The 27430-nt window shown below is 39.6% G+C and overlaps 2 protein-coding genes across 5 annotated transcripts; both read left to right on the top strand.

Annotated features, from left to right (window-relative positions):
- On the top strand, positions 1-8285 carry ap3s2 (adaptor related protein complex 3 subunit sigma 2). The gene is made up of 6 exons (XM_034572737.1): positions 1-88; positions 422-513; positions 1637-1748; positions 2531-2602; positions 4716-4823; positions 7191-8285. Exons 1-6 carry the CDS (start codon positions 20-22, stop codon positions 7314-7316), a joined length of 579 nt encoding a protein of 192 aa, XP_034428628.1. The 5' UTR covers positions 1-19; the 3' UTR covers positions 7317-8285.
- A 254-nt stretch (positions 8286-8539) lies between these two features.
- LOC117759167 (aminopeptidase N-like) lies at positions 8540-27425 on the top strand. Of its 4 annotated transcripts, none has more exons than XM_034581121.1 (21): positions 8540-8680; positions 17647-18336; positions 18727-18869; positions 19169-19308; positions 19575-19701; positions 20335-20489; positions 20943-21056; positions 21157-21300; positions 21539-21604; positions 21760-21825; positions 21919-22094; positions 22469-22545; positions 23168-23301; positions 23549-23604; positions 23688-23835; positions 23934-24025; positions 24147-24257; positions 24447-24614; positions 26085-26225; positions 26376-26457; positions 26561-27425. In XM_034581121.1, exons 2-21 carry the CDS (start codon positions 17741-17743, stop codon positions 26711-26713), a joined length of 2889 nt encoding a protein of 962 aa, XP_034437012.1. In that variant the 5' UTR covers positions 8540-8680; positions 17647-17740; the 3' UTR covers positions 26714-27425. The 4 variants fall into 4 exon arrangements, 3 of the variants coding, with proteins under 3 accessions (XP_034437012.1, XP_034437011.1, XP_034437013.1); XR_004613437.1 differs by lacking the exon at positions 8540-8680 and having other exon boundaries at positions 17612-18336; positions 26561-26773; positions 26807-27425; XM_034581120.1 differs by lacking the exon at positions 8540-8680 and having other exon boundaries at positions 17612-18336.
- The last annotated feature ends 5 nt before the right edge of the window (positions 27426-27430 follow it).

Here is a 27430-nt window from a genome sequence, read left to right on the forward strand (position 1 = left end):
AAAACTTTGAAGAGTAACAATGATTAAGGCCATTTTGATATTTAACAACCACGGGAAACCGAGGCTGATTCGATTCTATCAGTATTTTGTGAGTATGTTTGGGGCTGATCGTCACAACATTAGCATGTTTGTATATACAGCTGTCTTTACTCCCTCGTTTGACAGTGTTAGTAGACATGTCACATGATTTCACAAACATATAACACACGTGTCGTTTTTACACTGTAGAGATGCGTTGTTACTATTTGCCTGTGATCTCTAAATCTCAGATTTGAGCTCATTGTCGTAGCTTGTAACTGCTTTGTTTTCTTTTGGTGCCATAAGGTCCCTATGTAACTTGTGCTACTTTATCAGTCAGCTCGATGGGGGGTCGTGCCTGCAGGTGGGATATTAACCAGAGTGTGCCACATGTGTCCTGCAGGCAGAGGACATGCAGCAGCAGATCATTCGAGAGACTTTCCATCTGGTTTCGAAGAGAGACGATAATGTCTGTAACTTCCTGGAGGGTGGAAGGCAAGTAGCACTGTTTCCCAGTGGTGGGAGGAAACATTCACTTCATGTATCTGTACTTAAAAATTAATATTTTCAGGATATATTCAATTTGACTTCACTACATACAGAAGCAAATATCTGTGTTTTCCACTCCACGACATACCCATAAGGCGTTATGTTACATGTGTGTTGTTTTCAGGTAATATTAGACCATGTCTCCATCAATGAGAGGAAAGAGATGGATTAAAGGTTGTAGAGGCTACTGCAGAGATTTAGCCATTAATTATTATGACAATGCAAATGTATTCAGTAGCATCATTCTGTATTAATATGACAGAGTCTGTATTATTCTTATATTTAACTAAATATACTCTAGGCACAGTTAATGATGTAGTTGACCATCACATCAGGAAATAGGCTACACTCTGCAAGTTATTCTACTTTTGATACTGTAAGTGTATTTAAAAGCAAGTACTTCCTTTCCTTTACTCAAATAGAAAAGTTAATGCTGTACTTTTACTGGAGTACATTTGTGTCTATTTACTTGATCTTTCACAAGTAAAATACTGTTTGCTGCAAATCTGTATAAAAACACAATGACATGTGAAGAACAGAGCAGATATTTGCTCCTTCTGAGCATTTAAAAAGTGCCTTGGATGTGCTTGTTCAATGCACAGCTGCAGAAAAGCTGCAGCTGAACTTCTTTATGTTCCAATTTTTTTAAAATGGAAAGACAGACGTAATGTGATTGATATAAGAATGTGTACATTTGGAGACATTCACGTTTATATTGGCAGGGCCATATAGGCGGACCTGTAATTTCAGTTATGATATGTTATGACATCTTGACAGAACTTTAACGACTGTAAACCCAGAGTCAGTTTTTTTTTTCTTTACTAGCGTCAATGCCAGGACAGAAGCTGACATATCTTGGCATCAAAGCAGAGCCAGAGGCAGACTGAAGATGCAGTATCACTTTTTTAACCATTAGATGGAGGCAAACACACATACCATTTCTCTGATCAGCTACTTCACACGATAATGATAAACCTGTCTGTTAATACAGTTACATAATACACAAGATGCATTTATTAGTTTTACAAGTGGGATTTTCTTGGAATGTAACATTTATATCCATTTTCAGTCTCATCGGTGGCTCCGACTACAAGCTGATCTACCGACACTATGCGACTCTCTACTTTGTCTTCTGTGTGGACTCATCTGAGAGCGAGCTCGGCATTCTGGACCTGATCCAGGTCGCCTTCTGCTTTATTTAACTGCTCCTTAAGTATATTGAATATGTGGTTTTTGAGGTAAAACCTCCCTTTTTCCACAGCACCCCTTTGTTCCATCATACAAATATGCCCAAGTAGAAAAGAACACGCTGTCTCTCTCTTGAACTACTACACAAACTGATTTCCACTACATGATGCTGTATTTAATTCATCTTGAGAAAGACGATTCATTGACCCCTTTACTTTCGTACTTTTAATTGCTGGTGTAATTTGGAAATGAAAATATTTCTCCTGTTCAATTGAAATCTTTTTGAATGTAAAACTTGTCAACTAACAAAATATAAAGGAGGAAACCCCAATATCACAAACGCAGGCTGTACACACAGCTCAGCAAAGATATCTTAATGCCTTAACCTTTTCCTTAAACATCTCTCCTACATTATTTTGATCAGTGTACTCACTTAACACTTTTGAACCAAGCACATTAACCTTTATCAAACCTAAATGTTTGTTCTGATCCACCTGTATGGCCTTAACCTTAACATTTTCATTAGTACTGGAATCATATCTCAAATCACTCTTTCTGTAGTTTGATGGTTAGTGTGAAGCACAAGTCATTGCAACAGAAGATAATCTATATTCCTGAGGCGATCCAATATTTGTTATGCCCTCCAATGTAATTATAATCTCCAATTATAATCTTCCCAATATGACCCTTTTTAATTACATGTGTAGGTTCACTCTTCTCTACGTGTTGCTGTTTGTTTTATAAGTGATGACTTAACAAATCCTCTTCGCTGCAGGTGTTTGTGGAAACGCTGGATAAATGCTTTGAAAACGTCTGTGAGCTGGACCTCATATTCCACATGGACAAGGTGAGTGGCAGTGAAGGAAGCCTTTTCAATAGTGTTTCCTCGGCACAGTGCTATTTTGTGTAGAACTGTGGTGATCAGTAGAGTAATTGACAAGTAGTTTGATAGCGACCAATGGTTTCAGTTATCTTAAAAAATACCAAAGGTTTTCAGCTTCTCTGAATAGAGGATGTGATTTTTCACCCCTTTTACTTTGTCACATATTTGTCATGCTTTTTTAAATAATATTTTAGAGAATTAGCAGCCACTCTAGTATCGTGCATGCCACATTGACTTTGATCTACTGAACTATGGCCCCTTTCCAGTCTCAGAACAACATTCACTGTTATTTCTACAGAACTACAAAATGTCTGCATGTGATTAATTTGCTGTCAATGCAGAATCAACACTTCATGTTCACAATAGAAGTATCAAAATTCAGTTTTTTACTGTGCAGGAGCTATAGGAAGTGGTGACGTAACTGTGGTTAACTGAGGACAATTATTCATCCAGTTCTGCTGTTTCTTTGCCAGTGACTGTTTTAAAATTTGAGGAAGTGATCTAGTGATCTCATATATGTTTATGGTCTACCTTCTGATTCAGACTTAGGTCAGACACTTACTGTAAGCCTGTACCTTGAGGTTACTAGCATCCATGAGACTAAAAACATTAAGGGCGTTGTGCTCTAGATCTGTTATATGCATCCAAAAATGAAAAACCTCACGTTGAGAAAGTTACATACTTTTGTGTGCTCCAATCCCAGCACAGAAATATAATGTAAATGCTTTTACCATTCATATTCAACAAAAGGTTCACATGAGTGTAATTTAATATGTATTCATTATTTTATGAATGACCTATAGGGAAACATATCCTGAGGTATGCAGTGCAGTGGTGTTTTTACATCTCTTCCATGCACCCAGCTGCTTCTCAGGAGCAGCTGCATTGCTATAAATGGTCCAGTTCTCTTTGGTGTGTGGGGAGAGGATTTGTACTCATACCGTAAGTCAAACCAGGCTCCTGACACGATGATGTAGAGCGATTCTGCAGCTCCGAAATGTTTGACCTCAGAAGTGAAAATGTCTGTGCCTGGGAGCTGCATCTTGTTTAAACGTGGGGACCTGCTCTAGAAATGGTAAAAAGAAAAACATTAGAGTTCAAGGTTACCATTTTTTCGGATGATGGATTCGAAAAATGCATTTAAATTCTGCCCAGGCTCCTTTTAGAATGAAGCTGTGCATTGTTCAGGCAACAACAAGGCCTCCTTTCTCTCCCAGGAACTTGGAGCTGAGCTTGAAGTGTTGCTGGAGTCTAATCAGAAACATCTTCGGCCATCTTGATTGAATTTTCCCAGCAGGAAATTGATGTCATGTGGTGCAGTGGGGTTTTGCCTGAGGAATGTTCCCAAGATGAAACTTGGAAAAACTTGTGCACGGATGAGAACATGTTGCTCTTTCAAAGCCTTGCTAGCCGGACAACACTGACATGCATCATAAATGTGTAATTTAGATACATGTGAAGGGATTTAAAACAAACTTTGTATTATTAACCTGTTATGCACAGATGAACAAATCAAGAAACTTAGGCTGCTGTTACAGATATTATCCAATTGTTTCTCTGCCAGATGAAAATCAGGAATGAAGCTTGACTTAAAGCTTCAAAGCTTTTGCAGGGAACTCTTTCCCGTTTATCATCCTTAACCACAAATAAGGTCTGCTGTGCAAGACCGTCTCATGTTCCCCAAAATGTTTTCCACCCACAGGAATTCACAAATCTAAACTCAAGACTGAAACTGAAGACTGTCTCCCAATGAGCCGTCAGTGGCAGCTACTTTCCAGAGAGAACTGGACTCTTTTATACCTCTGTCATGTCTTTGGTAAAACAAAAACACACAAGAGCTGAGAGGTTAAACAAGACACGATTGATCAACTGAAAACTAACATAGTTACATCTGGCTGCCATGTGGCGCAGCCAGTGTGTGTTGTCTAATCCATGTTTTATTATTGAATTTTCATCAAAATCACAAAGTGACGTTGCAGTGTCATCTTAGATATTAAGTGACAGCGAGCATGCACAGAGACTGTCATTTTTTTTTTTACAAGCTTCGTATTAACCACTGTGTTGGGTTTGTCTGCAGGTCCATTATATCTTGCAGGAAGTGGTGATGGGAGGCATGGTGCTGGAGACCAACATGAACGAGATTGTGGCTCAGGTGGAGCTGCAGAACCGCATGGAGAAGTCTGAGGTCAGTGGATTACCACATTTAACACCCATGCCAGTGATTTTGTTTTGCCCAGTTCAGCTCATAAATTTTAAGTTGTGTAGTTTTCCACTATTAAAGAGAATTTTCCAAAGCTCAGGTTGAAGGGAGAGCTATGTGTTTCGCAGCCTTAGCGACCAGTCACTATTGAAATCAACTTGCAGACCTGAACCTTAACAAACTAAACACATTAAACACAAACAGACCTTCTTTGTCCACATCTCAGATTCGGTCAGAAATTCAAATGTGTCGGTAGAACCAGTGAGACCAGTCTCATTATATTAAGGAAACAATTGACCAATCAGAGCTTAGTAGGCTCAGTCGCTAAGAATGGGGGAGTCACCTTTCCACATAACTAAATAAGTTAAGTAGCTAGATTAATTGGAATAGCAAAATAAGGATACTCTGATCATAAAGTTGGTAATGTTAAACTTACAGTAACTAATGAAGCCTTGAGCCTCGAGCAGACATGAGGAGCAGTGACAGAGGTCTGGTCAGCTCACCTCGTTCAAACATCGCATCCATGTTTTTTTCATTGTCAAACTTGTAGTTTTAAGTTGACTCATGTGACATCACATTTCACACAGCTCTGTCTGAAGCTGTAGAAGGTTTTAAACAGTGTCTTTCACATATGCAGGAGTACGCCCCCTTTAAAGATCTCTTTAAATCAACATATTTCTTAGCTACAGCTACCACAGCTTCCCTGTCAACTGAAAGTTAGGACTGCAGGACAGATACTGTGCGTCACTCATACTGACTAATTAACCTTCCTCCACATGAACACAATTTCAAACTGAATAATTGAAATGAAACAAAAGGGCAAATCAGACTTTCTGTCTTTCAGTCACTGTTACCTTAGTTGGACTGATCAGATGTAGACTGTGAACCTGCTCTCCTCTTCAGCTTCGAATTAACCTTCACCACAGGAAACCGCAAGAGCTGCTTAACTAACACAGTGAAAATGGAAAGTTGTGACGAAAATTAGAATAGAATTGTACAATGACACATTTAACATAACGTCTTTATTATGAGGAATTTTCCATTTTTTTCATCACATGTTCCACTTAAACAATGTTCCAAAACCAACAAATACCGTTTCCAGACATGACCTGCAGATAAAGTCCAGATAATCTGGACTGGACTTTAAAGCAGTTTGCTTTTCACACATGAACAACGCAACGGGAGGTTTTCTGCACAGATGCGATCACAACATCTACAACACATTATTCAGGCGATAGGTGGAGCAGTCGGGTGCAGCAGGCAGAGGCAAGAAGTAACATAGATCACATGATTTTCTTTACAACACACAGACACCGGTGTCTTCTCTTATCACCACGAACTTCCTCCGTGTCTTCTACGTGTATGACACTGTTTTTTCAGCAAGAGCTATTTCTTTTCTTTTTGTGTGTTTTTCATTTGTGCATCTGTTGCGTGTTATAAGCGTCATCAACCCCCCACTCGCTCGCATTGAATCCAATGTCACTCTGACACGTGCGCTCACACTTCCCTCTCCTCCGGGGAAAGTGTGGAGAATCTCTGGAGTTCAGTGTGTGTTTAAAGCAGCTAAGCAAACCTGAGCCCAATTTCCATCTCTGACACAGCACTTTGGAGATAGGTCTGGCTCTGCAGAGCTACTGTTGTCTTTATGCCAAAACCTTTTTGTGTCTGTTGTTGTGTAATGCAGGCTGGGGTCCGGACGGTTCTTGTTTTGATGCGTTCAAGTGCTTGTGGGAGGCTCCTACAGTGGATATGAAATTTGAGAATAGATTGTGTAAAAGCATCACATTGATAAATGTTGTTGGAAAAATAAACACAGTGAAAAACACAAAAAGTCAAACACAGATGTTGTGGAAAAAGAAATGTGACTTTGATTCTTTCTGAGATTAAAGGACTAGTTTGACATTTTGCAAAAAACTTATCTTGCTGTCCTTTTTAGAAAGTAAGATAAAAGCATTAATCCACTCTAATGCCTGTATGCTACACCTGAAGATACAGCTAGGAGACGATTAGTTTAAAGGGGAAACGTTTGGCCTGGCTCTGTCCCAAGGTAAGTGTCAGATTTAAGTTTTATAGCGGGCCATGGATCTGACTATTTCTTGGCCGGGAACAGCGACTACCTGGAATGTTGTCGCCACCCTCTGGACAGAGCTGGGTCAGTTGTTTACTCACGCTCCCATGACTTGGATTCTTTCCAAAAATCAAGTGGTATGCATTAAAACACTGTTGGTGTCTACTTTCATCAGGATTCTTTATAGACAACAACTGTCATCAGAATAATGTAGACGCTCCCTTTAATCACATGAGACTTCCACCCACTGTATCTTTATTTTCTGTGTGTTTCGTTTCGGGCAGGGAGGTCTATCAGCCGCTCCAGCTCGCGCCGTTTCTGCTGTGAAGAACATGAACCTGCCGGAGATTCCCCGCAACATCAACATCGGAGACATCAATATCAAAGTCCCGAGCCTCTCCCCGTTCTGAGAAGCATCCCAGCTGAGCTCTGCAGGGCCGATGTACTACTGATGTCTCCATTTCTCTGCTGTCCCCGTCCACCCAGCTCTGTAGCTAAGACTGAGAAAACAGATTTTATATATGTACTTCAGAACCACAGCAGCTCACTCTCCCCCTCATTCCAGTCTTTTCATGTACAAGAGATAAGCTGCGGATTGCTTTTGAGTTCTGCTGTATGCAAATATAGTTACAAAGGATTTGTACAATGATGTAAAATTTGTCTCTATAAAGCCACAAGAAGAATTAATATAAGTATCTTTACACTTTCTGTTATTCTGTGTGTGTGTGTGTGTTGTGTAGCTGTCCTGTTGATTTCCTGCTCTCTCCAAAAGAAAAATGACCATAGATCCCGTGTGTATTTTCCTGCACAACTCTTCCAGATCCCTGACATTCATCACCGGTTGCTCTGTTCTGAAAACATTCCCTCCTGTCTGAAGGAATGAGCACAGTTCACTGTAATATGACCCTTTGGCTTCTGCATCGGGCTATAATTACTTAAACACATCTTTATCTTCTGTTCCAGGCGGGTGTTCATGCCAGCTGGGATTAGACTCCTGTGCTTGGCTGCTGTCACAATTTATTTTCCCTTCTCTGTAATATATTGTGTATGTGGACATCCTTGTGATTTGTGAATAATGCGGTTGTTCCCCTGGGTGCAGCTTGTGCTCACTATGGCAAATGTAAAAGCTGTGTGATTGAGGTCATGATACGAGCTTGCAAACATCTGTTCAGAGATGTGACAAACTTATGTTGACCAATCTTGCAGCGTGATTATGTCTCATGGTTTTATTTAGTGGTTTGATAGAATCAGACTCGTATCCGAGCCATAGTCTGCTGGTAGATAAACCATAAAATCCTGTCAAGCCTCCAGAGGAAGGAAATATGTCTCCATGTTAAAGACGCTCCCTGCCAAGAAATTAAAATGAATGAAAATACACAGTGGCTTTGCTTTCTTGTTCACAAACTCAGTCACAGCAAACATTTTCTCACATATCCCCACACCAGCTGAGTCACCGTGGTCAGCCAGCATCATACGGAACTCTCATCAAACTGCTCAGTCCACTCTGTACCTTTTGAGGATTGTATGAATTCTGTCTGTTCAACCACAATGTGTTCGCAGGCTAGTTGACACAGCCTCATTCTTTCATCCTGCTGTTCCCGCAAATTTTTTTGGGGGGGGGGGTTGAGGGGGTAGCTCTCACCACCTCCCACCTCCACCCTCACAGATGCAGACTGAGTGTTTCACATCAGCCATGATCACTCCAGCTCAACTTGTGCATCTCATGCAGACTCACATCAGGGCTTGCATTGGACATCCAGCTACCCAGGGTTTGGGTGAGTACGGTTTCTCTCCTCTTGAACTTGTCAATTTATCCAACATGCTTCATGCCAAGGCACATTCTTTTTGTTGCAAGTTGTGTTTGCAATGTTCACCTGTGCATACGTTTTACATCTTTTGGCATCTCCTGTTGCTGCCATGTTGCACTGTTTCTTTTAAATGATCTGGTCTGTGTTTATATAGCGCTTTTCTAGTTTTGTTTACCACTCAAAGCACTTTACAGCACAGTTTAATGCCGATTAGGAGTTCAGTATCTTGCCCATGGACACTTGGGTCGGCAGATGGGGAAGACTTTCACACTGTCGAAACAACAAAACATTTATCGTTGAATGTTCACACATGATGTATTAATGCAGAGCAGACACAGTATCTTCTGTGAAAAGCAGGTTTGTGATGCTGCTTGTGAAAACCAATGATCAATCAAGATCAATGGCCCCCAAAACTAACATAAAGCATCCAGCTGTTGCCTCTTTTTCTGCATTACTCCTCTCTCAGCTCCACCACTTTGAATTGCAAAGAAAACCCTTCATATAACAAGACTAGTTACCACATTTGCAAATGTGTGCAAAAAGTAAACAGCACCTATACAACACAGATGTAAAATCCTTTTTGTTTTAAGAGGAAATGTTTTTTTACGCTGTAAAGTCCCAGTTTGACTTCTTGGCTCATGTTTGGTTATATTCATCGCCTGCCAATATCCAGCATAGGCTGCACTGGTTGTAAACTCTGCAGTTCCTCCAGCTGGCTGAAGCTCATCAGTGCTGTGTGGAGCTGAGACCACAGAGCTGATTACAGGTTACACAGGTCCACGTGCAGGTAGAATGATAGAGTAGTAGATGCAAAAGTGTGGGTGTGTGTGTGTGTGGTGTAGTTTACCTTCTTTCCTTTTTTAGAGCAGATTAACTTTATTGAGCCTGTACAGAAAAGTTTGTTGAAATAGGAAAGGAAAACTTTAGTGTAAGAAGAGAGTGATGATGTACATAGTGTGTGTGTGTCATGCTGGTGATGTATTTCTCCATACTGGCCAGACTAAGCTTTATTTCAGGACTTACCAGATGTCGTCAGTTTAAAACAATATTTATTCTTCTGCTAACTAGTTCTATTTTAATTTATAAAGAAAAAAAACACACAAATTGCATGAATCCTTTAATAATTTCAAATCCAGTGTATGACACCTTGCATGGCTTTTGAACACTAATACGCATTACTTGCAGGGAAGTGGAGAAGAGAGTGTGTTAAAATCACACCACGAAACGGGCGGTCACATGGCTCTTTTGTTGGAGTTTTTTACTCCATGAAAATATGTGACTTTGGGCTCCCAAGATAAACATTCCCACTCACAAGATTATCTCCCTCTGCTGGCACAGAGAAAGTACCAGTGATTTCTTTGGCTGGTATTACTTATTAACTTGGCCTAACTACATATGTGGATAATTAGAACCATTTATCCAACAGACTGATTATTTTCCACTATTTTCCTATTACTCACTCTTTTCACAAGCTGACTCTACAACAATTATTTTCTAACCTTTAGTCAGCCATGAGGAAAAGAATTGCTCTGATCTGTTACAGTAAGCTCAAGATTGTGTAAAACCAAACCCCAGTTACTGAAACACTGTTGGTGAGCTGGACTGGAGAACTCACTAAGGCACTGATTCAACGCTCGGCCACACACTGGATATCCAATGCACAGGACTGGCACAGCAGTTTGATCAAGCCCATGAGGCAATTCATAAATACAAAAAATTCCCATGAGAGCAATTACTTTTTTATGTGACAAAAAAAAAGAACGGAAAACAGCTAGTCGACTAACATGGCTTCCAGCCTGGTCCCTTCTGTCTGTGTGCCTGTTAGGTCATGGTCAGGGTGTAGCTGTTACTTGTCATCATTGATGTGCATCATAAATGTTTTTCTTTTGTTCGTTTAAAAAAGAAAATTACATTTTATTATATTATTTATTATTTCCAAAAGTGTACAATAGCCATGATCAATAGGTAAACAGCTTACAAGTTTACAAGCTTACAAGTACACTAAGTCATTCATATCCCCCATCCCCTTCTTGTCCCATGCACCCAGGTACACAAGAAAGAAAAAAGTTATTCATGATAACAATAATGATAAATAAACAATAAAAACAAACAAAAAATAACAGGAGGGACACAAATATGCATAACTGCAAATTGCAATAATGAGTCTATAGTTTATGGTGTATGTTCCATAGAAGCTCCTGATAAAAGAAAATGTCCTTGTCCTTGTCCGTGATTCATCAACTCTAGAAAAGTTTTCCAAGTAAAAGAATAATGTTGACCAAAGGTCTTGAAAGATATATCCACGGTTTTATTTCTCCAGAGTTAATCTCTCTAATGGTAAAAATTCAGATATTTGTTCTAAAAACTGCTTAATGGTTGAAGAAGATACATTTTCATGCATTTCTTTGCTTAATACGCTATCGTAATCAAAAATCTGCATTTTTTTCTGATCTAAATGGAGACCAGGCATCACATTTATTAAATATAAACAGAGTTTTAAATCAAATTCTTTCCCCGAAACTGATTTAGTTAACGAGTGAATTGAACTCGAAAAGGTCACAGTGCCAAAATTTATGCATAAATGTTCCTTCTATAGTTTTAGATCTAGGACAAGTTGTTAATTGTCTTTGGAAATTCTTCCTTGATTGTGTTACTTGTGAATGAGAAATGCGTTATTTCACATATGCTTAGCCAAATATTTTCAGATGAATGACCTCCTTAGATAGAATGTCATAAAATTCACAGGTTTTGCTTTTAGTTGTCAACAAGGAAACTAATATTTTTTCTACTTCAAATAATTCTGAAACTCAACTTCTTTTCTTTGATGAGCAAACGTACAACTTTTAAAATTTGTAAATATTTCAAGAAATCTGTCTTTGGAATAGCAATTCTGTTCTTAAGTCAGTGAATGATTTTAGTTGCATATTTGTATGAAACAAATCTGTTTATTGTTTTATACCCAAGTCTCTCCATTAACATATATTGATTAATTTTAAATATTTGTTTAGATCAGGATTGTGATGGATAGGAGAGGAGAGTAAATAGAAATACAAGCGGTAATACCAAGTTTTTCAGTACAATCCTTCCATGCTTACAGTGTATTAATAACAGTGCAATATTGATGTTATTCAAATGTTTTATAAAGATAAGACAGTCCAAAGGTAAGGGGTTAATCTAGTTGGCTTCCATCTGAACCCACAGGGAGTTCTGTCTCTCCAGCTGACCAATAGTAATGCTGAAAATTGGGGAGATCAAGATGGATTCTGGCTTCACGAGGTACAATAGACTAATCCTGTTTTTTTGTATTACCACAAATGAATTTAGAGATGTCTTTGTTGATACAGAATGTTGAACTTTCAAAGAGAAATGCTCTAGAATTAATTGTACAGTTGAAGTAAAAGACAGACTTAGTTTGTGCTTAGTTTACAGGGATGTGCTTGTAGTGTTGAAAAAGGGAAACATGCATCTAAACTGGCGGATTTCGATGGATAAATACTCTTGGATGAAGTTAACGCTTGTGATGGAAATTCATCTTGAGACTGGAGTTGCCTTTGAGTCTTTTTAATAGTAAGCTCTGCAGAGGTTACACAACAGGCACTGGTGCTCAAAGTGGAACTGGCCGCAAGTTCACAAAAGCCAGAACTTATACAAAGAGGCCTTTCATAAGAAATAATATGAAAAAAATAAAAGACATGAAATCATCATCTGTGTGTCTCTGCTGTGTCAGTCCGTCCGCTGTACCAGTTGGAAGAAAACATCACCAAATAAGGGCATACACCCTGTTTATCAAGGTCATAGCAGTGAGACACTGCCAAATAAGGGTTAGCAGTTTTCAATTTCTGGCCTGCAATGAAACAACAGATATAAAAAAGATATCCCAAGTAATTTTTGTGTTTGATAACAGGGTGTTGCAAATCATGCATGCTGTAGCAAGAGCAGAAGGAATGGATAACTCTGCAAGGGCAAAATGATAATTGACAACTGAAATTGCTGGTGAGTTTGCAAAAACTCCTCGAGGAATTTGTTGAGAGGTTTCAGCACATGAAAAGTAAACAAAAGGATTTGAACATATCTGCTAAGTTGTTCATGTGGAACCTGATGTGACCGACTTCACTGTGGCTGCAAAGCAACTTCAAGCTCAAAGCTACTTACAACAATCTCTCTGATATATAAAGTTTACGACCTCAGGATTGTCCCATTCTGAGGAGACGCACTGAAATTTGCAACTCCGTTTGGAACAAACTACTGTCAATTGACACTTGGAAAGAATCAGTTCCACTTAAGACCGACAGACACAAACCTGGAAAACCAACTGTGAGTACAGCATCATCATCATTACCATCTGACATCAATTAACCCACCAAAGAGAAGCAGTTCCAGTCATCGCATTAGCATGATGTACTGTATGTGTTCAATGATTAAGTATGGCCCACAAAATGTTTTAAATGGACCAGCATTAGCTATAAGTAAATGTTCGTGATAATGTCCCAGTTATCAGCAAACGAAAAGTATCTATTTTCTTTATTTTTGGTGTTTTGGTAATGTTATTTCACAAAACATAATCCTACTATAATGTCGAAAAACTCAACTATCAGCTTTTTAATTTGACTAGGTGTGGTTAAGAAAAATTTTAATCAAATATCTTTAGTATTAAATCATTCATTGATTATATTGATTTCAACATGCATATCACTCCTTAAACAATTTTCAGACAATTATAGTTTGACTGCAAATTACTTTTAGTGAGGATTATTAATATCATATAGACTGTGTGGTTTCTCTGACAATTCTTGTATTGGGTGTATAATAATTGGCCTTAAAAGTAGTTACAACTTTCCTACAGTTTCAGGGTGTCCAGCCTGAAAACATTTAACAATTTTTTCTGCATCCTGCCCTCGTGGGAGAGAGCGGTGCATAGTAGCAGTAATTTAAAAAGTTATTGTAGTTGTTATTTGGTGTGTAAGTGTACACAGGGCATAACTAGAGCATTACAACTTCCTAACCATAGACTTAAGATGTTTTCATCCTTTAGGCACAGACGGCTGAGAGAATGTTTTGTGTTATGAAGAGATCCATGGATGTCTTCGCCTGTGTGGTCCTGGTCTGCAGAGACTTTAATCAGATCATTTCCAGATGTCGTCTTACCTGTGGGTTGTGAAGTTCACATGGCAATAACTGTGGATGATCTCTTTTATGTGTGAAAAGGACTGAAGGACTCATCAATCTTTTTAGCCCCATATCATTCTTCAAATACATAAATCAATAAAATGGGATTAAGGGTGTTTTATCACTGTCTACAAAAACAAATGTATAGATTCTGTTCCTGTAACAAATGAAACCTTATTTTCGGCTGTAGCCTCCCACTAGTTTGAGGAAGTCAAAGTGAGGATTTTGTTTGACAAATGAGACCAGTAACATGGTATCATGCTATCCAATGTCTTTTGATCTGGTTTTGCTTCTATGATGTAAACTTTAAGTTACATGAGGAAGTTTTTGAGGAAAGCTTTGTTGGTTCAAATCTTTGACTTTCAACTTCTCAATAATGTAGTTTATTTTATTAAGAATATATTCCAGGATTCCTGGGTATAAACCAAGTACAGGCACCACAGATTATTCAAGATAGGATTTCATTTTACGTGTACACTTCATCAGTTACCTATGGTCATTGGGCGTTCAGGGTTTTGCCCAGGCGATGCAGTTGTGGTTGATAAAGCCCCAGCTTGACTCCAGGTAGCGTTATCTCACCCTCAGCTCTTTTCTCCTGATCTACAGTCGTCTTGAAGATGTTTTTGCTGCCTCAGTGATTATAACTTAAATGGCCTTCGCTTACTGGTACCTGTGATGTCCAGCATCTTGTAGTCCCTGCTGAAGGACTTATCAACAAAGCCTCTGCACATTCAACAACAGTTTCTGTAGCATTTTTCCTCTGGGTCAGCAAACATTACACTTTTACTCTCATTGGCCTGCAAATTCTGTTCCTCCAAGGTAACGGTGACTTCTAAGAGAAAGATCGGTGTAGAGACTTCCGAGATCAGCACCATGTCTGGCCGTAGCTTTGTTGTGGCCGCCTTTTGTGTGAACTCCCCAGATCGACTTACAGCTCCCAGTCTCGTGATGTTGGCTTTTACCCAGCGCTGACAAAAGCAATATTCTTTTTAACTTGGAGTTGGCTAATCCAACTGCAGATTGTGGTGTCCACTATGGCCTTCAAGACTTTTAAACAACAGAAGAAGAAAATGTTGGATGGGTTTGGTAGAACCATAAAAACTAGATAAAGAAATGTATTAGATGGGATTAATAGATGTCATTTTATTGTATTATAAACAGAGTCCATTTTCAGATGCAAACATGGTCTGTTTCCTCCCTGGACATTTGTTGATAGAAAGTCATCCAGACAAAGTCCTGACAATTGCTCAAATAACTGATTATTATTAAAAAATAGATGACTCACAGAGAAGAGTTAATTACAAAGTACAATTAAAAATGTTGCTGTAGGAAGTAAACTATAATTATCATAGAATTGGACAGACCAATAATAACAAAGGAGAATAAAGCAATAATACCATAATAAGCCTGAGCATGAGAAAAGAAAAAGCAATAACAGAATTGACTTGAGCTTTTGACTTCATATTCTAGATTCAACTTTGATCCTTCAAACTAAAGGTACTGCAGTAAAACAAAAAACAAAAACACATCTATCCTGTTTTGTACTAAGAAGAGAAATAAGCAAAGATAATGTGCAGAATTTACTTGGCGTGAGAGCACATTCCTCATACTGTTTCCTCAATGGAAATACTGTATATATACCTGTATATATATTTTTTTTTTCTCTACAGGACTTGGATTGTATTCTACAAGCAGCAACTGGTTTGCTGAGTTAAGCATATAAGACAAGAGAAAACATATGCTGGCTCTGTCCAAGGGAAATGAAATACCCTCGTCAACAAGCTGTATCCCTCAGTGAGACCACAACTTGATGTTGTAATACTTACACAAGGTTTTGGAACAGTTGAAACAAAGGTGACATAACATGTTTTGGTTTTCTTTTCAAAATGCTTTGAAACTTAGGGTGACTCTTGAAGCACTATCTCTGACGCCGCTAATACTTACAGCCAATGCATTAACCAAGTGTCCCAAACTGAGTTCACATTCTCTGCTTTACACTGTTTTATAGTCTTACACACTACAATTTACAGTATAACTGTCAACATGGATCTCTGCATTGCTGCACTGTTTTGTCAAGTGCCTCATTGACACATGTGAAAGCACTTTTAGATTTCTTAATATTGTAGCGTCCCCACCTCACAGACGACACGGAACTTCTTCTCTTATTTGTAACTTTATTAAAGTTAACCCGAACATGTCACACGTCTTGTTCTTAACTCCGATACCCTTAACAACAACTTTGTCTTCTTCACCCCTGACCCGCTAACAAACCAGCCAATGAGAGCCTGTCATCCCACACAACCCCACAGCCATTGGTCTAGAACTGTCACATGCCCCACCCCGACCTGTTCACTGACCCTCAGGACATCTCAGAACTTATTTAACAGTGTACTTAGCTGAACATAAGTCATAACGACCACATAGCAGTCAAACAGAACATAATCCTAACTACCTGTCCGTTACAATATAAATAGGCCCTAGGTAAACATTTGCTTTGACAACAATGAAAGCCAATATTGGACAGAGAGAAATAGAGGATGAGGAGAATAGCATTTCTAAAAGAGGCTGAAAGAGGCTTGTGGAGACATGGAACAGGCCTGGATACAGAACTGCAAGTGGTAGATCCACACACGCTGCATCGTGGACAAAGAAAATATGGTTAGACCAAGACAGAAGGTGAGATCTAGCCTAGTATTTAGTTAGTTTTCTGTTACTTCCACAATAACCTCTTGGGTTCCTGAGCCTGTGCCCTACAGGCCCTTTTGGTAATCCATCCATAGCTACATTATGATATGACCAGTAGCTTATTGTGAACGTAAGATAGATGTTCCTCAGCATCTATCAGCAAATCCACATCTACAACAGTCTGTTTGCTAACTTTAGTGACAATTTTTTTCACCTGATACTCTCTAGTTTGATGTAAGATTTTGTGATTACTGTGTAGAGTTTTGCAAAAATAGCCAATAGTTTAAAAGATAATGCTGAAGCAATATGAAAATCTGTAATGACAGAGTTTTTGAGCTCCTGTTTTTTTTATTTTGTTGCCGTCAGACAAAGCCAAGCTCGCTGATCCCCCCCCTGGTTGCTGTGCTTGGCTGAACTGGCAGGATACATTCTTGCTAAATCCAACACACTCAGGGGTTGACCATTTACAGCATTGTTTGTACAGTCATTAACAGATTATACCAAAATGGGTATAAATAAATACATATCAATTTCTGATGAAACTTGTTGGAAATGATGCAGTATGGGTCTGGGAGGAACAAATAAAATCTGGTGCAGATCCAAATCAGGGGGGTGGATCCAGGATGGTTTTTTTTTACTCACATTTTGAATACGGTGTTTTTTAACACTTTCACCATTTTCCCAGGGAATAATTCATGGATCACATTTAGGTAACTGATATGTATGGAGTTGTGCTCTCTGCTGAGTGCCATTCTAGTTCGGTTTTTACACTGTCCACTATCTATTTTCTTTACACAATTCAGTCCACCTCTAGCAGGAATAGGAGAAATAACAACTGGCAACTCAACACCACTGACCAGTGAGAATTTCCCATGTAATATATTTACTGATGTGAAATGATATTGTAGTTGGAATACACAGTAATAATGAAACTAAAATACCAGTTTTGATCAATGCAGCACTTTTGCTTGATTTTTACAAATCTGACAACCGCTGAGTTGCAAACTAATTGACCTGTGCATTCCCATGTTTCCATTTCTCCTTAGGTGTTATGAAAATGTGTTTTCTGCCATGTTAATAGTTCAACGATTAACTGAGGAGGGAAGAGACCTGCTGTGCTGGACAAACACAGACTGAGACCCCTCACTGTCCTGCTCTCACCTGCTGAATCAGACATGGGGAAAGTCTACTACGTCAGTAAAAATGTGGGCCTTGCAATGCTTGTATTAGCGTTCTGTGCGCTGGCCACAATTACAGCTTTGTCCATTGCTTATAACAAGGAAAGAGCCAAGAATCATAGCAGACCTGGAGGTGGAGCGACAGACAACACCAGCATGCCTACACCCCCGACTACACCCTTCACCCCAAAGGAGCCCTGGGACCACTACAGACTTCCAGACTCCCTGGTTCCTGTCTCTTACAATGTGACCCTGTGGCCACGGCTGGAGCCCAATGCAGACGGCCTGTACATCTTCACTGGACGCTCAGCGGTGTACTTCAAATGTGTGAAGGAAACGGACCACATCATCATCCATTCCAATAAGCTGAACCTCACTGGGCAACAAGCTACGCTGGGTGGCCTGGGTGATGTCACTGCGCCCGCTGTACAGAAGACTTGGTTTGTGGTGAAGACAGAGTTTCTGGTTCTTCAGCTGCACCGCAGACTATCTGCAGGAGCGACCTATGTACTTCACACTGAATTTCAGGGAGAGCTGGCGGACGACCTGGAGGGCTTCTACAGGAGTGAATACGTTGAGGATGGTGTGAAGAGGTAAGCAATGACACAGCAAAGCCGAGTGGCTAATTTTGCAAAAGCTATGACCTTTCCATCTTGTTTAGACCCAGCTCATGTGTAATGAAGTAGTTGGTAACTGCAATATGTCAATGGCGCAAATACTGTAAAAACTTCAATAAGACATTTCAACACTTATATGTCTACATAATGCGACTAAGGACAGAATACCTCACGTGTTGTAATTCCATTATGACCCTTATCCTTATGAGAAATGCTGTTTACATGACAGTGTCTTCTTAAGACTATTGGCTTGATCTGGTTCATATAGGAATATCTGTGTTCATGCAAACATAGTCAGGGAGACTTTATTTTCATTGTTCCAATGTTCCTCCTAGTGGGTCAATGTTTGATTGAAACATTTTGCAGAGTTGTTGCTACCTCGCAGATGCAAGCAACGTACGCCAGGAAAACCTTCCCTTGCTTTGACGAGCCAGCCATGAAAGCTGTCTTCAATGTCACGATCATTCACGACCGAAGCAAAGTGGCTCTGTCCAACGGCATGGAAATTGGTTCGTTTTAGAAATGAAAACAACTTTTGTCTTTTTCTTACATCTTAATTCTCTGGGGTGAGCACAAAAGAAATGTGTAAAATCACATAAGAACCGAAAAACCTGCTAAAAATGATGTATTTTAAGTAACTGCAATGTAAAGACCACAAATGGGAACAGCTAGAGTAATGATTTTCTGAGCAAAACATGTGTTAGTTAATGTGTGAGACAGTGTCATTGTAAATAATTAATAACATGGACAACAGATACTGTTAATACTAACAGAGTGTCAAAGTCTGACTCGTCCTCTTTCTATACAGATGCTGCAGACTCTGTCATCGATGGCATTCCTGTCAGAGTAACTACATTTGAGCCCACAGAGAGAATGTCCACGTATCTGCTGGCATTTATCGTCAGTGACTTTGTCAGCATTCAGTCAAACCTAAACAACAATCTGCTGGTAAGAAATGTTGTATTAGTATATCAGAGTTGTTCATAGCTTAATTTTCATTGAGATGTATACATGTAAATGCATACATACAATAGGAATTTTCAATCCCAGGACACCAGAAGTACAAAAAAACAATCTTATGAAAGAAGGAAAAGGTCAACAGTCACATCATCCATCTTACTGTATCTCCCTGTGACTGCAGAAGAAAATTAACAGCCTTATAAGAGGAGATTTTCTCTTATTTTGATCCGTTGTGTGTTTAAAAATCTTTGCAGATCCGAATCTGGGCTCGGAAAACAGCCATAGATGACGGGCAGGGAGACTACGCTCTCAATGTAACAGGGCCAATCCTTCAGTTCTATGAGCACTACTACAACGCTTCATATCCACTCTCCAAGTCAGGCAGGTCAACTCAGCACCAACATGCTGCAGCAACGCATATTAGCATGCAAACATTTTTAATAAGCACTGAACATAGAGCATGTCTATGTCATACACAAAAATCGGTGTTTTGTGTGTTACACAGTACATTACATGGAAAGTGTTACTCCTCTAGCCCTGAGAAAGGAATGTTGTACTTAGTTTATTTCCATATTTCACAAGACAAGACAAGTGAACAAGACTTTGGTTTGGACAAAAAATTATCACAAATCATCCAATATCATCCAGTCTGGACCAAATAGATGGGCAGTCAGTTTGATCAACCAACCACCTACCAACCAACCAACCAACCAACCAACCAACCAATAACAGACCCACTAACCAATCAACATGGCCAAAAGCAAAAACAAAGACAACACAACATAAATGTTACATAAATATTCCGTACTAACATTTAGTTTTTTCACCAACACTGTCGAATACGTCTTGTTGAATGTTGGACAAACAAGCAAGTGAAAAGTTGTTGAATCAAACACAGATTGTTGGATCAGATGTAGGAAATAGATCATAGCTGGGTGTACTATTTGTAGTAGTTTAGGTCCATTTCTATCACACAATTCATCTTTGAATTTCTGATGTACTCATTCTTTCTAGATCAGATAGCTCTGCCCGACTTCAATGCTGGAGCCATGGAGAACTGGGGTCTGGTCACATACAGGGAGACGGCTTTGCTCTATGACCCCATCGTATCCTCCACTGGAAACAAAGAGAGAATTACAACTGTCATCGCCCATGAACTTGCACACATGGTAGGCCATCACATTACCACCAAATGGTTGTCTTCACAGTTTTCATAAGCAGGAGAAAAAAACACAGTAAGTTGAGATATACATTAATCAGCATCCTTCTCATTCCGCTCTGTCACCACTCTAATGAATAACACAGAAATGTTAAAAATACATTTTAAGCCAGAGTACTCAACCTGCCTTTGCCAAAGAAAAGAGGACAGATCACCACCTGGGGACAAATTAACCCTGCCTTCCTGTAGATGTATTTAAAACCTGCCATCATAAGAGATGTGAAAAATAAACCGCTCTAGGTTTTATATTTCTTGGGATGAAACTTTGGCGCCGATGTTTGCCAAAAGCTTTAACTCATTGTCACAAACCAAGGTTAACTGAGGGGTAACTGGTTAGTGTGGCTTTGTGTCTTTTCTTCATCTCTTTATCTCTGTAAAGTGCGTTTTTTTGTTTGTTTGTTAGTGGTTTGGCAACCTGGTGACACTGCGATGGTGGAACGACCTGTGGTTGAACGAGGGCTTTGCATCGTACGTAGAATACTTGGGTGCCAACCATGCTGAGCCCACCTGGAATATGGTGAGACAGGGAGCCTTGTGACCACTTCACACATCAACAAACTCACAGATATATTTTGGTTAAAACACCTGCACTAACTCACCTCTCTGCTTGACTGCAGAAAGACCAGATCATTCTATCTGACGTGCACAAGGTTTTCGAAGTGGACGCCCTCGCCTCCTCTCACCCGCTGTCCCGCCGAGAAGATGAGGTCAATGACCCTCCGCAGATCAGCGAGATGTTTAACACCATCTCCTACAGCAAGGTCTGCTCCTCTGATGGGAATTTATACAGAATTCAGAAAGGATACAGAAAGGATTTATTACAATTTTGCCTCTCCAGATTTTTCTCAAAAGGGAGCCCTGTGTTTGAAACTCTCAAAATGTGCTCGCGTTTAAGTCACGCAAACCAAATGTTTTAATAGTTGCTTTGGGTTGAACTTCACTGTTATGAGAAAGTCAAGCCAACCAAGGTCTTGTGGTTTCTGTGTTTGTTGTTTTCAGGGAGCGGCGGTGCTGAGGATGCTGTCAGAGTTTCTCACAGAGCCTGTGTTTGCCAGAGGACTCAGTGTGAGAATTAACCCTGTTACACAACCTCAAAACCTAATTATAACTGCCACTCTCTGTCTGTGGTGGTGAGAGAGTTTCGTCTGGAAAATCGAATAAAATTCGTTCTCATTTCCCCTGTGAATAATTGACTGGCTGTTTGTTTTTTCTCCCCCCAGTCTTACCTGAACACATTTGCCTTCAGCAACACGGTGTATACAGACCTATGGGACCATCTCCAAAAGGTCGGTTCTGCTAAAAAAAAGACGTGTTATGCTTAGTTTTACTTGGAAATTAGTGTTTCTTCTGAATCCTTGCTGCCCTCTGTTTGTTCTCAGGCAGTTGACAACACACCAGGTATTCATATTCCATACCCTGTCCATGACATCATGAACCGCTGGACCCTCCAGATGGGCTTTCCAGTAGTCACTATTGACACCCGGACAGGAAGTATCACTCAGAAACACTTCCTGTTGGATCCAGAATCTGTAGTGGAGAGGCCCTCTCAGTTCAAGTAGGAATCAGTTTCACCTTATTCTGTAGGTTCCATGTAGACGATAGATGATGAGATTGATCATTAAATGCATTATCCTCCATTTGGATACATTTCTACTTCAATCACTCCAGTTTTAAAAACAAATTTAATTGCTGTGTCTTGGATTTATAATATCATAAATCACCAAGTGTTCACAAGAGTTGGCAGCCATGCCTGCAGCTTGTGGCAATCCATGAAATATGTGAAGGAATATAGGGAAAGGTATACAGACGGACCAATGAACAAACCAACATTGATATCCCTAGAGCATATGCCGCTAACACAGCTACAATAAATAAATAATTTTTCACTTTTCATACTGTCTTACTGTCTTTACCTATGCTTCTGTCCAGTTATACATGGTATGTCCCCATTAAATGGATGAAGACAGGAGTGGAGCAGCAACAGTACTGGCTTCTTCAGAAGACAGGTACATTTACCTCTTCTACATTTGACTGGCAGTGTTTAACATTCTACCCAGTGGGGGGTGGACAGGGGCAACATGGGCAGCACAGGGCAAATGCACCAAAAAGTAAAAAAAGTCAAATTGAATGGTTCCATTCCCGGTAGTGGTTTTCTATCCCTCATGGGCACTTCATGTAAATGATACAATGTCACAGTGGATCAATTCATCTTGCTGAAATGGGGAATGTGAGGATAGGTTGACCTCACATCTCACCACTGAAAGCTTGATGAAGGGAGAACGGGGGAGCAGGGGAATCTAGCACACCTTGTTTTGTGCAGTATCCTACTGATGCAATAAGTACAACCAGTCACTCTATGAAATACTAACAATTGTACCACAATTAATTCATAAAACTGTGAATATGCAGTTGCAATACAGATACATTTTTGCATTTCTTCTGGGTTGTGTGTGAAGTATTTAAGAGAAACATAAAACCAGTCAGCACACCAACAAGGGGAACTGGTGGAGGCTAAAAGCGGCTTCACCCACCACTGGTTCTACCTGATTGGTGGTCTCAATCACTGGTCAATGTGTTAACTGAACATTTTGAGTCTTTAGCCTCTCTTCCTTTTATATTTTGGACCAGACACCAACAGTCTGATGAGGGTGTCAGGAAATGACTGGGTGCTGGCAAACACCAACGTATCTGGATACTTCAGGGTGAACTATGATCTTGACAACTGGGATCGTCTTCTGTCCTTGCTCAGCACCAACCACCAGGTGACGCACATTTGCATTTGAATATATTTGCTACATTGTAGTAACAGTTTTGCTTGTGCCTTATGTCTATTCTCAGGTCTCTTTGAATTCATTCTTAATATTACATGTTCTTAAACTTGTATCCGAGAAACCAATGAATCTGTTTTTTTGGAAACTGTAGACACTATGACTGATGAGTAAAGAATAAAACATCGTTATCACACAGCAGAATTACTGAATGGTTATTTGTGTGTGTCATTTCTTTTAGGCTTTATCAATCATCAACAGAGCACAGATCATAGATGATGCCTTCAACCTAGCAAGGTAAAGAAAAGTATTTAATGAGTTGAACATTCCAGACATCGTGTGTCAGCAAATTATCAGAATAATTGTACTCCTTTGTGCAGAGCTAAAATAGTAAGTACAACATTAGCCCTGACAACTACCAAATACCTGCACAAAGAGAGAGACTACATCCCCTGGGAGTCAGCTCTAGGAAACCTCAACTACTACATCCTCATGTTTGATCGCACTGAGGTCTACGGAGCTTTACAGGTTTGTACTGCTTTGCCATGAACAGTAAAACAAATAGTTCTGATACCAATAAAGGTTTGTAAAAGCAAAGTGTAAAACTATGGTTGATGTATTTCTAGGCGTACCTCAAGAAGCAAATACAGCCACTTTTTGAGCACTTCAAGACAACAACAGCTAACTGGACCAAAATACCAACAGGCCACACTGACCAGTAAGATTTCTTAAAGCAAACAAAAAGCTAATGACTGAACATATTGTGATATGATGTAACTTATTGTGTATCATTGTTCAATTGCAGTTTTCCCAGTTTTCTAAATCGTCTTCCTCCTCAGGTACAATCAGATCAATGCCATCGGGGTGGCCTGCAGTATGGGTGTGGGGGAATGTAGAGAGTTGATCAAAAGATGGTACAGAGAGTGGATGGCGAATCCAAGTCACAACCCGTGAGTACAGAGCAGTGTAGGTCAGTTCTTACATCTTCTCACATTTCATTATCACACAAATCACGGCGACCTGTGTAGTTGGTGTTAGTGTTAACAGTGGAACAGCTGAGCGAACGTTAACTACAGGCAGCTAGCAATATACCACCAACTCCACAACTTCTACCTCATCTCTTCCTCCATGTTTAACAGGATCCATCCCAACTTGAAAAGCACAGTTTACTGCAGTGCCATAGCTTTCGGTGGCGTGGAAGAGTGGGACTTTGCCTGGACCATGTTCAAGAACTCTACAATGGCCTCTGAAGCTTCCAGGCTGAGGGCAGCCATGAGCTGCTCCAAAGCACCTTGGCTTTTGAACAGGTATAGGCTACATTCAATTGTGGCTATAGTTTATTGTGTTTGTGGGTGACACACTTGTCTTAACGTTTACCTTTCAATTGAAAAACAATGAACAGCTAAGTTTTTTTTATCTATCCTTTGGAACCATAGTTGCAGTCATTTACCATACTTTTCGAAAAAGGTGAAACACTGATCAAAATTCAGTTTAAAAAAAAGACAACCTCATTTTGACAAAAGTTTAACTTGGATCTTTTCTGTAGAAAGATTAAGAGTTAAACAACAGCTGTGTCCCAGTTCTGGGGCTGCATCCTTCGCAGGACTCAGTCTACAAAGGCCACAAAAGCCAAACTGAATCTGGCCCACAGAGCTCACATTACTGAGGAGCTTATTGATTTGAGCAAGGGTCTGTTGTGTAGCCAATTAGTTCAACAATACATTTTTTATAGCAGAATCTACCACTCACATCTGTCTGTTGACTTTCATGCATTCATCAGAACAAGGGCTTGGCAATAAAATATATTAATTATTAGTGCAATAAAATATTTTTATCCATTGCAAAATTGTCATTATATATCGATATAATGCTTATACATTGAGCACATTGAGGAGATATAACAAATAATGAATCTTCCTCAGATTTGTAAAATGTTTTGCTTTTTGTCAAGTGTTTGTCCTTCTTTGTTCATGAAGAAGTGTTTAAAACCTCAACCTTCACTCAGGAGCAAAAATTTGTTTTTAAATTTAAAAGAAAAAATAATGTGACATTTAACAAGATAATGACCAATGTCGACTGATATGAATTTTTTACTGTTTGACCATATCACCCAGCCCTCATTTGACTTGACTATAGCTGCTTTCAGACATGCACTGAACTCCGCAGATCCTCCGTATTTTCCCCGGAGGAGGTGCATGTGTGAACGGAAACGTCCAAGTGAGAGGCTTCGGATTACCTGAATACTTTCTCTGCCTGACCCCTGGTATAAAGTCCGTACAAGTCAGGAGAATCCAATAAGAGAACAAAGTGGGGGATCCGTGCTGAATTCACAGCGAACAAGTGGGTGGGGTGATAACGCTTCTTATGGGAGATTGACGCAAATATGAAAAAACTAAGAGAAAAACAATATCTCACGGTGAAAAAGTGGTGTCATACATGTAGACGACACAGACGAAGATGTCAAGAGAGTTTGTGGTGATAAGAGCCGACACCAGTGTCTGTGTGTTGTCAAGATTTGAAAAATCAATTAATATGTCGCTTCCTGCCTCTGTCTGAATAATGCAGAGGATTTATTGCTGTTGCATAATCAATTCTCCAGACTTTGCTCGCCGGTCATGTCTGAAAACAGCTTATTTTAAGATTGTGGTGTCATCCTTTTTACAAATGTGCAAAATATTGAAAGATTTTCAGCAAATCTTTCTTCTGACATAAATATTATATATCTTTTAAATTATTAAAATATATATATTTTCTTCTGCAATATTTGGTTGAGCCAGGTATCTGGAATACAGCCTGGACCCGACTAAGATCCGCAAGCAGGACGCCACCTCCACCATTCAGTACATCTCACAAAATGTTGTGGGAATGCCTCTGGCCTGGAACTTCATCAGAGCTAAATGGAGCTACATTTACCAGCAGTAAGTGCTCGTTCCTCAGAGGAGGGTTCTCTGGAAAAGAATACAGAGTGAATGAAGATGTTCACCAAGGTGAAGAACATGATTTCCTGTTGCTGATCGCCATCATTACTTCATCTTTTATAGTGATTAGCGTCCTTCTCTGTGTTGTAGGTATGGAAGAGGATCATTTTCCTTCTCTAGTCTTATCAATGGAATCACAAGGAGATTCTCCACAGAATTCGAGCTCCAGGAGGTTTGCAGCCCACACACTTCACTGGGGATATTTAGTCTTAAAGAAAGACAGCAAATGCATAAATTCTGTTTATGTGTTTTTCTTTTTGTCTCTGTCTCTGCAGCTGAAGAAATTTAAAGAGGACAACCTCCATGTTGGTTTTGGCTCAGCCACCTTGGCCCTGGAGCAGGCCATTGAAAAGACCACAGCCAACATCAGATGGGTGACAGAGAACAAAGCCCACGTGCTGCGGTGGTTTACTGACGAGTCCAAGTGAGAAGACTTGATAAGTCCAAACTACATTTAGTCTTGTTGAATTTACTGTCAGGGATATGTAATACTAATGGTAAAAGTCATCAGGAACAACAAAGGACCAGTCCCTTCTCTCTTGTGACGTTCAAATTTAAGACAACTGGTTCGACAGTACGTCAGTGTACAACAGATTCCGTGCAAAGTAACAGGCATAAGATGACTTGACTACATGATTCATTGTATGTATCATAGTGGTGAATGAATAAATTGAACTGTCATCTCTGGTTGTCCTTTGACTCTATTAACAGTTATTTCTACTTTCAAAAATGCTTTAATCGGTTTTTTTTCTTTTCTTCATACTTCACTTTATAAGTTCTTGCTTACTACAGTGTATTGAATCCATTTAAACCACAAACATGAGCCATGAATCTGTGTGTAGAACACCAGAGCAGCTTCAGTGATCACTGACACTGATCCCACATGAGACCATGATGAGTAACTGTAATCATGGAGGAAGTTTAACTGCCTGACCATGGAAACTTTTTACTTCATTTCAGAGTGACTATGTGTTGGTGTATACCTCAAAGTTTTCTTTGCTCTGCTTTTTTCCTCTGGTAAATTAGCATTTCCTGAGGCTCCCTCCATGTTTAGTCTCTAAACTGGGTATCTTTACATTGAGAATTGTTTTGCACTTGATATTGTAAAAAGTGAACTTACTGAATAAAATACCCTGATTTCTATT

The sequence above is a fragment of the Hippoglossus hippoglossus genome, chromosome 3, assembly GCF_009819705.1.
Source record: "Hippoglossus hippoglossus isolate fHipHip1 chromosome 3, fHipHip1.pri, whole genome shotgun sequence".
In the NCBI taxonomy this organism is placed as follows: Eukaryota; Metazoa; Chordata; class Actinopteri; order Pleuronectiformes; family Pleuronectidae; genus Hippoglossus; species Hippoglossus hippoglossus.